General features: G+C 47.2%; 1 protein-coding gene across 2 annotated transcripts in view; it reads left to right on the top strand.

Moving 5' to 3' along the window:
• The window catches only part of WWC1 (WW and C2 domain containing 1), a 147,471-nt gene that overhangs the window by 79,065 nt on the left and 54,488 nt on the right, over positions 1-13,918 (top strand). For both annotated transcript variants that reach the window (XM_069483879.1, XM_069483877.1), the window contains exons 4-6: positions 6,214-6,290; positions 7,648-7,727; positions 13,435-13,564. In XM_069483879.1, coding sequence (XP_069339980.1) covers positions 6,214-6,290; positions 7,648-7,727; positions 13,435-13,564 — 287 coding nt within the window. The remainder of the gene's footprint in view (positions 1-6,213; positions 6,291-7,647; positions 7,728-13,434; positions 13,565-13,918) is intronic.

Raw genomic sequence — 13,918 nt, 5'->3', positions numbered from 1 at the left:
GCAGATGGCTTGCCGGGGCTTGTGAGGGTTTTGCCACCCAGCCTTGGCGACTGTGGGTCCCAGACACATGTGGGGCCCTGCCCTGGGGGTGGAGACTTTGTTGTCAACTCTATGGTATAATCTCTACTTTCATGGGGAGGGAGAAAGGAACTGATGTTTAATGTGCACCTGTTGTATGCCTGCAGGGCAATATGCTAGGCACTTCATATAGGTAACCTCCCTCCCCACTCATACATACAATCCTGCAAGGTAGAGCTGTTCCCATTCTACAGACAAGGAAACTGAGGCCCCAGAAGAGGAAGTGGCTTCCCCAAAGTCACATTGGTAAAAAGTGGCAGATGTATCTGACCTCAAAACCAATTTTCTTAATTTAATCCAAGTCAGCCAGTCAGATGCTAAGGTTTTGGGGCTACACTTGGTTCCTCCCATCCTTTAAAAAGTGAGGACTCAGGAGAGCTGGGTTCTTTGGAACCTCACCATGCTTTTTCCCATTTTTAGGCCTTGGTCTCCCATTTGAAAATAAATCATCAGGAGCCATGCCATTTAAAAAGCCATTTGAGGCCGGGTGTGGTGGCTCACACCTGTAATCGTAGCACTCTGGGAGGCCTAGGCGGGCAGATCGTTTGAGCTCAGGAGTTCAAGACCAGCCTAAAAATAGAAAGAAATTAGCCGGACAACTAAAAATATATACATATATAAAAAGTTAGCCGAGCATGGTGGCGCATGCCTGTAGTCCCAGCTACTCGGGAGGCTGAGGCAGGAGGATTGCTTGAGCCCAGGAGTTTGAGGTTGCTGTGAACTAGATTGATGCCACGGCACTCTAGCCCAGGCAACAGAGTGAGACTCTGTCTCAAAAAAATAAATTAATTAATTAAATAAATAAATAAAAAAGCCAGTTGAGCCACCCACCTGATTTCATATTCCTAAAACAAAGGAAATATCAGATAAGAGATTTTTTTTTTTTTAAAGGTATACATATCCAAGGACACGGAGAATTGAAGGAGAAAGAGCAGCATTAAAATTTGGAAGCTGGAAAGTAGACAGACAGGTGACAGCGTCCTACGTAGACCTGAGAAAGCAGACAGCGGGCTGACAGTGGGGGAAACTGCCAGCACTGTTCTCCAGGGCACTTGGCAGAAGCCTTGGGAGTCGGTGACAGCAGCTGTCTGTGGAAGTAGGAGTCAAGGGAGGAGGGTCTCAAATGAAGAGAACTTGGCGGAAATTGTTTCTGAGTCAATTAAACCATCAGATCCCCTCCCTAAACCAATACAGCCAGGCAACTACCATCTCCAACCTGACAAAATACTGTAGGTTTATTTTTCGGAGCAGGTAAAACGGAGTTTCTGAACTCAAGAACACCAGGCACACTCAGAGCCGGGGTGCACCAGACTGAGATCACAGTGAGTGGATCAACATGGGAATACAGGGTTTTGAGACCTCAGCCCTCATCCCAGTTGGTGCCCAGCCATTACCGTCTAGGCTGGACAGTAGAAAAGTCTATGGAAATCTGACCAGAGCAAACGGATATAAGGAGAAAAGCTGTAAGGACACTGATAACAAGGAGTCCTGGGTGAAACAGTCCAGCCAAATCACGTGCCATGCAACCTACAGGCTCCACTCCAATTGCATTTTGGGCTCCCATCCTAAAATGTGAGCAAACAGCTTAGATTCCAGGTATCCGAGGAAAGCCTCTAATATGGAGAACAGAGACTCAAACCAAGGCATGGTGGAGGGGCATGTTCGGAGGGGTCAGGGAATGTGCATGGAGAAGGAAACCTCAAGAGAAGCTGCATAGCTGGGCAACAAGAACAGGTGCTCCATTTTTTAAAAAGGAACCTTCAGAGAACAAAAAGCCTTTGGGAATTAAAATATGAGAGTAGAAACGAAAACTCCGCAGGAAGACTGGGAAATAAAACTGAGGAAATCTTCTAAAAAGCAGAGCAAAAATACAATGAGGTGGAAAACAGGAGGAAAAAATAGCGCACTCGGCCAGGAAATCTACCATCTGAGGGAAAAATGTTCCAGATAGAGCAGAGGAAACAGGAGAAACAGCATCCTCGAAATAACGCAGAGACCTTTCCCAGAACCGAGGGAGCGTTTTTAGCCTGAAAGGGTTCGCTGAGTATCCAACACAGCGGATGAAAGTCACCTCCCACCATGATATGTCATTGTGGAACTTCAAACACGGGGACAGTTCAAGATTCTCAAAGCTTTCAGAGAGAAAAAGCAGGTCACACAGAAACGATCAGGACTCAGAATAGCTCCAGACTTCTCACCAGTCACACTGGGAACCTAAAGGACAATGGCGCAACGCCTTCCACACTTCAAGGAAAATTATTTCTGACCCAGAATTCTGTATCCAGCAAAACTACCTCTAATCCGGCATAGAGTAGAATAACGATATTTTTAGACATGGAAGATTTCAGAAAGTTTATTTCCCTCACAGTTTCTTACTCAGGAAGCTACTGGAGGTAGTGTTCTCCCAAACGGAAGGGATAGACCACAAAGAGGAAGACGTGGTACAGGAAGGAGGAGAGTGGTGAGGAGATTCCCAGAGTAACGTGCCGGAGAATCTCAGGATGCCAAGTGGGCAGAGAGCAGCCAGCTCCCACCGCAGCCGGGGAGAACCCTGGGCAAGAGAGATCCAAAAAGAAGAAACTGGCCGAGGCCAGGCGTGGTGGTTCACACCTGTAATCCTAGCACTCTGGGAGGCTGAGGTGGGCAGATTGTTTGAGCTCGGGAGTTCAAGACCAGCCTGAGCAAGAGCAAGACCCCATCTCTACTAAAAAAAATAGAAAGAAATTAGCTAGACAACTAAAAACATATAGAGAAAATTAGCAGGGCATGGTGGCGCATGCCTGTAGTCCCAGCTACTCGGGAGGCTGAGGCAATAGGATCACTTGAGCCCAGGAGTTTGAGGCTGCTGTGAGCTGGGCTGACGCCACAGCACTCTAGCCTGGGCAACACAGTGAGACTCTGTCTCAAAAAAAAAAAAAAAAAAGGAACTGGCTGAATGTGTGTTGGTCTGGACTCCGTGACAGGAGATTTGGATAACTGGCAGAATGTGAGGCTGAATTAGTGATAAGACTGTAGAAACTGAGCAAACATAAAAATGACAATTATTAACTCTAGGAGAAAAAACCAAAAGTGCTGGAAAGGAAAAGTAAGGTCAGCTAGCTGATTCCACCCTGACTAGTGTTTGCAGAGTAAAAAGAATGCAAATACTGAAGATTGCTTTCACCGAAAGTATGCTTTTAGGAGGCCGGGGAGGAGGGAGAGGGGTGTGTGTGTGGCGTAGGTGCTGGGGAAAGAAGGGAGCTAAGTCCCCTCCCTCCGGAGAGAAGTGAACGTATTGTGCTCCAGACGGAAAAGATCAAGAGGCGGCCAATGCATGCGTGTTAGCGGACACAGAGGACACTCCCGCAGACTCTGGCCGAACACGTCGAAAGTGGTTCCCTTTTGGGGTGTGGGTTACGGGGGTAGGGAGCTGAGGAATACTCTTTCTATAGCAAACCTCGCACTATGTTGGACTGTTACACTGTGTTCATATATAACTTAAACGTAAAACTATTGAAAACTGGGACAAGACAGTCTTTAAGGTCTTGTTTGCTATAAAGTTCTTTTGGTAGAAGGTAGTGAAGGGATGCAGGTGCCAAGAGGAGGCCGATGACCAGTTTTCCTGATGGGAGTGCTGACTACTTGAGTATGTTCCTTTTGTGAAAACTCATCAGACTGTATACGTGGGATTTGTGCACTTTTATGTATGTATTTTTTTAACTTCAATTAAAAGTTTACTTAAAAAAATAATAAATAACACATCTCTGAGCGTGCCCAAAGAGCACTTATGCATCCCTAAGTCAGCCCTGGTGTGACCGGTCCCCAGAGCAAATCTCTCCCTGTCCAGGTCAGGTGCTGCCATTTTTAACACGCTCTTCCAGGCACATTCGCCTGGACAGTCACCCAGAGCGCAGACCCGTGTCCAGAGGCACATCCTGATCAGCAAGGTGCTTGGCAGGACCAGGTGCCCACAGACCAGGCGCCCTGCTTCGAGAACCTGTCTGTGTGTGTCCCGTCTTAATGCCGCACTAACTGCTCTTATCTCTCTGTTCTTACTGTTGATCAGTGGGTGACGAAAAGTGTTAATTCCCTTAACGTTTTGTTGAAAAGTGCCTGTTCGGGGAATACAACAGGTCCCTGAATAACGTCATTTCCCTCAATGTGGTTTTGTCATAACATTGATGAGAAAAAAAAATTGCTTCCTAACCGGGGCCACTGCCCGTGTGGAGCGTGTCCGTTCTCCCCACGTCTGTGTGGGTTTTCTCCAGGTACTTTGGGACCTAACGTCCCAAAGCTGTGCACAGTAGGTTTGCTGGCACGACTGCGTGGTCCCCGTCTGAGTGTGGTGTGAGTGCGCCCTGCGACGGGATGGCGTCCTGTGCAGGGGGGTTCCCGCCTGGCACCCTGAGCTACAGGGGTGGGCTGTGGCCACCCACCACCTGCCACCCTGAACTGGAATAATCGAGTAAATAATTATCTTGCTGTTTTATCACTATTTCTTAAATATATATACATATAGTTCATGTTTATTTCAATGTTTAATATTAAAAGCGTTTTGGTCTTTATTTAGAAGTTTGGTGATGTTTTGTGACCAGAAATATGCCACAGGAACTTAACTCTTGTTTATGTCAATTAGTAGGGTCAAATTGGTTTCCATGTACACAGTTTGCTTAAAGTCGCAGTTTCTAAGAACCTATTGTCAGTGTTAAGTGAGGACTTACTGTATGCGTAAGGCAGTGCTTCCAGGTAACTACCCAACTAGGGTTTTCCCTGAAATCTGCAAGTCCAGCAAAAACCAGAAGATTTCGAAGATAGGAAGTGAAAAGTTCAAATTGGAAATGAAACATCTCTGTACCTGGATTCCCTGTTCCCCACCCCGATGTTGCCCCTACTCATCTCTCCTGGTAGACTCCAGCCGCCGCCACCACTGCCACCACCATGATCATTGTAAACTCGTACTGCTGCCTATGGTGTAAAACACTTTTTATGTTGTTATGCGGAACATTTTTCTCTTTCCCCAAACTTCAGCCATCACATTTTAACTTCCCTCATGCATAATCAAATGATTTTAACCAAATCCAAAGAGCACCATCCCCCTCGTGACTGTCGCTTCTACCTCCAGACACTGAAAACTGCCATCCATCGCCAAAGGAGCTTCTCTATCCCCAGACCAATCCATGTCTCTGCGGGTGACCTGGGTAGGTGTGAATAGGCAGAGCATTCAGGTGATGGGAGGTGGACAGGGGAGATGATTGCTCAGTGTGATTAAGGACTCAGGGGAGAAATACTTCTCTGGCCTCCCTGCCAAGAATAACTGTTCTTTTATGAACAGTGGGATTGTGTTTATCTTAAGGACACCATGGATCTTATATCTGACCCTGTTTCCCTCTTCACATCACTAGCTAGGAAGCTCAGAGCCAGGTTTGTAGTGACTCTGGTTAGGAAGCAGAATCTCATAATATGTGAGGAGCTCTAATCTCATGCCTGTCACCAGTTTGCTTCCTCGCCCTTCTTTTCTCTTTGACTCATACATTCCTTAAATGTATTTTACACCATAGTGTTCATTTCCATAGGCCTCAAAATCCTTTTCCAAGACATAAATACTATTTTTAAAATGCAGTAAGATTACAACTACATGATAGAACTATGGTTAAACATTGGAAGGTAAACTGGGAAAAAGATAATTATATTGGGGTGGTAGGATTTGGGTAATTTATTTTTGTTTGCAAATGTACATTAATACTATAAAGTAGAATAAACTTTCAGTTTTTCTGATCACAAAAATATACACTTACGTTAGAAAATATGGAAGAGAGAAAAATACAGAGATGAAAATTGATATCATTCATTATTCAACTCTTTAGATACCAGTGTTATCTTTCTGGTATATTCTTTTCCAGTCTTTTTTAGATGCATATGTGCGTGTTTATATTTGTACACTCTGTATATTTTCCAAATTTTAATTATTCTTTAAATTGCATAAGTTGCATAGTCCCCATTTTATGCATGCACTATATTTATTTAACAACTCCCCCTTTGTTGGACATCTAGGTTGTTTACTTTTAGTCCTCCTTTTGGGTTTATTTAGATGGCTAAATAAGCCAACTTTGCTGAACTGTATTTCTTCTACTGAAATTCTTTTTTTTTTCTTTACAGTGATCTCTGGTTCATCATCCAGCTCTAAGTATGACCCTGAGATCCTGAAAGCTGAAATTGCCACTGCAAAATCCCGGGTAGGACCTCTTTGCCTATGCCATTGGTGGGGGTCACCGAGGTCTTAGGCCACTAGCCCACCCACAAGGCCAGAGTAGATGCTTCAGCCAGGCCCTGGCAGCCAGTGCTGACTAACAGGGCCTAACTAGTAACAGTGAAGCAGTAGTCATAGTCCTAGTAATGGTAACCGAAGCTGCCATTGCACAAGCAATCACCGTATACCAGGCATAGTGTTAAATGCTTCACGTGTATTATCTATGTCCTTGCAACAACCCCCTGTCATTAGCTGCATTTTAAAGATGAGCAAACAGAGTCTTAGGGGAGCTAAGCAATTGCCCAAGGTCATAAGAGACTCAAGTCTTACTCCAAAGTTCTTAATGCTGTCTTCCTAGCTACTGATTATTCTACATTATTCTACATTATCTTATTTAATTACCTCATTATTATCTTAAAGGATAAATAATATTATTCCCATTTTATTGATAGGGAAACTGAGGCACAGCAGTTAAATGACCTGCTCATGGTAAAGTCAGTATTTTAAACATGGATTGATTGGTTAAACTCAAAATAGTTTACAAGCTCAGATGCTTACAAGAAGACATAAATGGGGGTATTGGGGCTCGGGGTGAGGCAGTAGGGAGTAGTGGGGACTGTGTAACCTAGAGAGCTATGCCATGTCTAAAGAGATAATAGAATTTCAGCTCTAGTCTATTATGCCCGTGCTGGAATGTGGGCTCAATGTTGCCAGATCTTCAGGTATTTTTAGAGAGTATTTCTATATATCTAGGTTTATTATATAAAATTTCTCAAGATTTAATTATTAGCAACTTATTTTGAAAGTTTAATAGTACCATGCAGGCCAAACAAGACTGCAGGCTGGATCTAGCTCCTAGAGCACGTCTTGCTTCTAAAGTTACTGTGTTGCCTCTTAATCTCATGCGAAGCACTCTTAGATCCTTTACCTGCTTTACGTAGTGCACGGCCCTGGGAATTGCTATTATCCTGGTCTACCAGAACAGGAAAGGGAGGCCCAAGATGGCAAGGTGGCTTGAGAGAGGTCACACAGTGAGGAAGTGGGAAGGCCCAGCTCTGTCCCACTCAGTCTGCTCCTGTCCACTTCCTGTTTCCCGGAAGCAAGAGCTGGCTAGGTGTTACCCACAGGAAAACTGGCTGGGATGCTGACTGAGGGCACAGCTGCAGAGACCAAGACCAATACCGGTGAGGGCACGGGGTTGTGACAAAGGTGCTCCTCGGGATGCTGACCTGAGTCATCGTGCAGGCACAGTGAGGGGATCAGGGTTCCCCTTTGGGGAAAGGCAGCTGCAGCTTGAGGTCAGCCTCTGACCCAGCTCGTGTGTGTGGCCTTCTGCCCCACAGGTCAACAAGCTGAAGAGAGAGATGGTTCACCTCCAGCATGAGCTGCAGTTCAAAGAGCGTGGCTTTCAAACCTTGAAGAAGTAAGTGCACCCAGCCATGCAGAGGTGGGGCCACCCCCACCCAGCGTCCCTCTTGCCCTCTCTTGTCTCTCCCTCCTTTGGTCCCTCTCTCCCTTCTCAAAATGTGGCTCTCTGATCATTCAAATTCTGTTCCACTGGCACTTCCTAAAGATACCATCATCCAAGGGTGGGTTTTGGAAAGAGGAAAGGGAAATCGTTCAGACCACAGAGCTCTCATCGTCCTCTGAACTCCCAAAGCTGTTAAGGTCTGTTCCGTTCAGCTGAGTTTTACTATCCAGGCATGGAAACAAGTGTTGTTGGGCATGTCTGTTAACAGGTCTCATCTCCTCTAATAGATCCTGTACAGTCTCATGGGCGCACAATCAGAGCACATTCTTTTTTTCCACGGCCCCTAAAAGTGAGCAGCTACTTCACCCAGTGCTCCACTGAAGGAACAACGATCTCTTCCAGCCAAAATAAATTAGTGGAAAAGTATACACGGTGCCATGTATACTTTACTCTATGGGCGACTTAAGGAGTTTCCAGGGTTAACTTTGACCAAATGTAATTTTCACTTTTAGAAGCTGACTGGCAACCAAAGAAGATACAGCTCTGTGTTTCTTACGAGCAGTTGTCTTAACTGTCACAATTATGTTTAGACTAGCTGAGATTTGACATTTGTTTCTTCAGTGCCTAGAAACTCTTTCCGTGTTTCTACGTGGGTATGCTCATTTGATCCTCATGGCAACTCTATGAGGAATGTTCTTCTAGCTAATTTTCTAGGTGAGGAAACTAAGTCACATAGCAAGTGCTCAAGAAATGTTAGCTTATTGTTGTTATTAACCACAACATGTAACCGAGACTCATTCATGGAATTGTGTTCAGTATATCTGATGGATCGATTGGACAATCGTTACAAAGGTTGTCTGGTAGCCCTCTCAGAAGCTCTAGTTAGGACATCTGGTAGATTTTTCCCTCTCAGGGGCATCTCACTTAGATTCCCCGGGAGACCACAGCTGTATGGATGGCTGTTTCTGTGGTCACTTGCTCTCTCTCTCTTTCTCCCTGACTATTATATCTTTTCCTCATTCCCTGAACTTCAAGTCCACCCGCACCATTCTATGGCCATCACCCCAAGCCTTTGGAGGTCTGCCTCCAAGCCCTATTAACTGAGGGACCTGTGTCCTTCCATTGAGGGGCTGGTTGGTTCTTATTCATATCTTCCCGCCTTCCAAGTCCCCACTGCCTGGGGTGAGCCACCATGAATCCAGCACAACACATGGTATAAGAAAGAATGGTTTTGTATTATAAATTGTGTATAATTCTTTTGTTTTACAAATTATCATAAATGATGGCTTAGGCCTAGCACTCTGGGAAGCCAAAGGTGGGAGGATTGCTTGAGGCCAGGGGTTCGAGGCCAGCATAAGCAAGAGCAAGATCCCATCTCTACAAAAAATAAGAAAACATTAACTGGGTGTGGTGGCACCTGCCTGTAGTCCCAGCTACTTAGGAGGCTGAGGCAGGAGGATCACTGGAGCCCAGGAGTTTGAGGTTGCAGTGAGCTGTGATCATGCCACTGCCCTCATACCCAGGCAACAGAGCAAGACTCTATCTCATAAATCAATAAATACAGCCATACATACATACATACATACATACTGTATATATATCTGTTTATGAGATAGATATGTATACATATGCCAATCCTATTTCTCAAACCAGATTCTAAACTTGTCAGAGCCAGGGACCATGCTTTATGCTTCTTGGAAATCTTCAGTAGCACCAGTGACAGTTTGGAACAATAGTGTGAGCTTAGAAAATTCCTCTTTTTGACCTGTTAAAGCAATAGCCTCAGTCCTCCACTTTCAGCGGAGCGGCTTCTGAGCACATAGTTTAAGAGCTACTCACTCCCACATCAGCCTACCGAATGTGCCCTCCCCGCCTCCTGCTCCTGCAATCCTCAGGAGCTTCTGGTTAGAACACTTCCCATTATTCTCCGAGCCACCGCAAACCTGTTTTACCGCTTTGTCACCCTGTAGCAGCATTGAAAATTCTTGTCGTTTGGTAAGCTGATGCTGAAACCCCGAAGACAAGCCTCCTTTTTTTCCCCCACCCTTCTGCCCCATGTTTGATATCAGGCCCAGATAAGACTCCCTCGCTGGGAGCCTGGCTCAGCATCCAGTGTGGAGGAAGGCCTCTGCTTTAGTTTGTACGGTTAGGAATGTATCTTTAAGAGGCAGATGGCCCAGGTTCAAATCGCAGTTCCCTGGTTCCTTAGAAAAGTGACTTAATTCCTCTGAGCTTCATTTTCTTTATTTGAAAAACTAGTGGTTGTAAATATTGAGTTGGATAATCCACGTCAAGTATGGGATGGTCCCTGGCACGGGGGAAGGGCTCAGTGAGAGGGGGTGGGGCGGTGACCTCTAGCTGGTTGCCTGCTTGGATGGGAAATCCAGGAACTCTACGTCTGTCCACCCTGGGCTAGACACTGTGCTGGGTAAACACTTTAGATTCTCTACCTCATCATTCTCTTTACCCATGCTTGAGAGTTTTTGTTCTGCCCTGTTTTACAGATGAGGGCACTGACAGTGTTCAAAATATACCCAAGGCCACCCACCTAGCAAATGTCCGAGCTGGGTCTGGAACCAGAACTATTGGACTTTGAAGCTCATGTCTTAATACCTCCCTTCCTGGCATCATCCCCAATATACCCTCTCCCCATACCTGAAAAGTGTAAGGCCCTTTTCTAGCTCCCTTGGAATCCTTTTCAGGGTCTAACAGGGAACTATCTGGTCGCTTCTACTTCTTAGCCTCCTCTCAGCAGAATATGAGGGAAGGTAAAACTCATCCGTAAGGAGTTGCCAGGATAACTTTGACCAAATGTAGTTTTCACTCCTAGCAGCTGACTTGCAGCTAGGAGGATACAGCTCTGTTGTTTCTTCAGAGCAGTTGTGTCACCCGTCAGGACTGTGATCATACTGGCCGAGTCACTTCGTGGTATGAATCCATTTGTTCAATTCATAGTCAGCAACCCTAGTTTTAACAAGAAAGAAGGTGTTCATGAGAACTGAAGGATGCCTCTTAGAGGAGATTGAAAGAAAAATCAAGAGAAAAGCTTGGGACGTTGGCCTGTCAGCCCCCTTGAGCCCTTGTGGATAGGAAAGAACGGAGACCAGGCCTCGCGTCCCTGTGGGAGGGCAGTGCAGCCTCTCTGCACGTCCCAGGGGCCGCTGTGCCCAGGTAGGGGTTGTTTGGACAGGGCCGGGAAGAGTGGGCTGCCGTCCCACCGCTCTGTGGCTGTCGGGTGTGTGAATCTCTAAAGGCCTGAGAGAAAGGACAGCTGAGGGATTTGGAAATCCTAAAACACATGCATCCCCGCGCGCACACACACAACTTTTCTTTCCCCTAAAAAAAAAAAAAAAAACTTCATTCACTGAGTACATAATGGTGACCCTTTGTTCTCCCCCCACCCGCCCCCACCCCAGCTTCATCCTGAGAGTGTTCCCTCCCAGAGCCACTCTCTGGAGCCAAATTCCAGAGCCTGGGTTGCTAAGGCCCTTGAAGGAGTCAGGTAGAGGCTGTCAGAGGCCCAGCAGACAAACCGCTTCTGTCCCATCCTGCTGGGGATTCAAAGCCGCTCTCGCCCTGTTGGCAGAGGACGGTGGGCACAGCCCCCTCCTCGGAGCCCCCAGCCCTGGGACACACTCCAACAAACAGCGTCTCCCCTGCGCCGCCGCCACCCCACATCTGCGGCAGGGGCAGGGCCACCTCCAGTCCTGGACGCTCGCTCGCTCTGGGGGCGCCACCTTGCCACGGGACATCTGGGCAGGGCTGTGCTGGGAAAGCGCCTTTAGACTAATTCTTCGGACTAAATCTGTGACCAGTCTTAGCCGACCTGGCAGGCCTGCCCAGGCCTAAGTCCTCGAAAGGAATAGACGGGCTATTTTTAGTGAGGAGACACAAATGGGGCTTTGTCTTCTCCCTGCGGAGGCTGAGGTGCCCGTGGGGACGGAGGGGGTGTTGAGACCGCCGCCCGCCTCCCTCTCCTGCCCGCTGGGCAGACGTGGGGCCGGGCGAAAGCTGCTCGAGTGATTCCCCACTCGGGTTATTCTGAGCCCGGGGCAGTGCGGCCTGCGGCAGGTAACCACAAAGGAATGCCTGTGAGCGCTTCTCGTCCTGAAAGAATGGGTTTGTGGTGTTCCCTCAGACTGTGAAACTTTTTTTTTTTTTTTTTTTAAGACAGAGTCTCAATCTGTTGCCCAGTCTAGAGTGCCGTGGCGTCAGCCTCGCTCACAACAACCTCAAACTCCTGGGCTCAAGTGATTCTCCTGCCTCAGCCTCCCGAGTAGCTGGGACTACAGGCATGCACCACCACGCCCGGCTAATTTTTCTATATATATTTTTAGTTGTCCAGCTAATTTCTTTCTATTTTTTTAGTAGAGATGGGGTCTCGCTCTTGCTCAGGCTGGTCTCGAACTTCTGAGCACAAACGATCCGCCCGCCTCGGCCTCCCAGAGTGCTAGGATTACAGGCGTGAGCCGCCGTGCCTGCCTGTGAAACTTCTTTTTCTCCACCTTGGATTGAAACCTCAGGCCTAGCCTTTGGCAAAAACATGAAGCAGTTAAAATGTCTCTGCCCTGGGAACCCTTCCCACACCACAGCCCGCCTTCTCCACCAGCTCAGCCCCCAGCCCCCGGCTCTGGTTTGGTCTGAAAACTACATCAAGACCCTTAGGTTTTTTTTTTGTTTTTTTTTTTTAATCCTTTCCTGCCATCAGAATGACCCAATAGGTAGGGCCGGGATAAGCCAATAAGCTCTCTGGGCTAGAAGTGTTTTAATCTCTTATATTTGTACAGTAGTTCTTAGTTCACCACAAAATTTTCCATCCTTTACCTCATTTGACATTCCTAACGACTCCTTGAACACAGGCCAAGGCAGATAACATCAGCCAGGTTTTTTTAGAGGAGGAAACTGAGGCTCCGCCTGCTGGAGAGACATGCCCAAGGTCACGCGACTAATAGGCAGTCTGTCCTTTTCTTCACGTGTTCATTAACTCAACACGTGCTGATTAGAGACTGTGGTTCCTGACGGGAGGGCTGTACTCCCTCTCTCCCACGGGACCTCAGGGAATACATGGAGACAGTTTCGGTTGTCACAACTGCAGGCCAGGGTCGCTGCTAAACATGCTACCATGCACAGGACAGCCCACCCTCCGCACAACAAAGAATGATCCAGCCCCAGTGTCCTGAGTGCTAAGGTTGAGAGGCTCAGATTCAAGAACTGTTCTATGCCAGGCACTAAAATAAACGTGTTCAATGCTGCCCCCTGCTCCCAGGCCTGCCAGAGTGGAGTCAAAGATGCCACCACATAAGCTATCAATTATCACACAACATAATGACTGCAGTGTCACAACTGTATGCAGCGTGTATGGGAAGCCCCTCCCCAGGCTGGAGGACCCAGGGAGGTGATGAGGGTCGGCTTCCGTAAGAGCTGATGTTCAGAGGAACCTCGACCTCAAGAGCAGTGTTGCTCCCGCAGCTGTGAGACACTTGCAGTTTAACAGGGACCTTCTGTGCCTCATCCCACAAGTGCAACCCAGGGAGGATGAGTGTGCAGGACAGAGAGAGGTGCCTTCTTAATCGACTAAAGTACGGTGGTGTGTGCTTTTCCCCTGACGAAACCCTGTCCCTCACCCTAAGTCTGACCTTTCCCATTAACTGTCTCCTAGAATCGATAAGAAAATGTCCGATACTCAGGGCAGCTACAAATTGGACGAAGCTCAGGCTGTCTTGAGAGAAACAAAAGCCATCAAAAAGGCCATCACCTGTGGGGAAAAGGAGAAGCAAGATCTCATTAAGGTACGCACGTCCCTGGCTCAGTTTCTGCTGAGTACCCCGCGTGCTGGCGCTCAGCAGGCTGTGTCCACGTGCTGCACCCCGTTCTGGTTACCAGTCTTCTTGGGGTTTTGGTTCATTTTATAGAGGAGGAAATGGAGGCTCAGAAGCATTAAGTGACTTGCCTAAGGTCACACAGCTAGTGTAAATGGCAGGGTTGGAATGGAGGCCGTCTGGCCTAGTCCAAAGGCCAGGGCCTAGCCACTAGCTTAGCCACCTAGCTTGCTGTTCAAACAACCAAATGTAGGGAACTGGTTTTGACATCAAAATGTAGCGTCTCTATAATCGTTTCATTGTATGTTCTGCATCTGTGCTGGG

The sequence above is a fragment of the Eulemur rufifrons genome, chromosome 10, assembly GCF_041146395.1.
Source record: "Eulemur rufifrons isolate Redbay chromosome 10, OSU_ERuf_1, whole genome shotgun sequence".
Taxonomy (NCBI): domain Eukaryota; kingdom Metazoa; phylum Chordata; class Mammalia; order Primates; family Lemuridae; genus Eulemur; species Eulemur rufifrons.
Note: the sequence above shows the minus strand (reverse complement) of the source record. Positions and strands in the feature narration are given on the sequence as shown.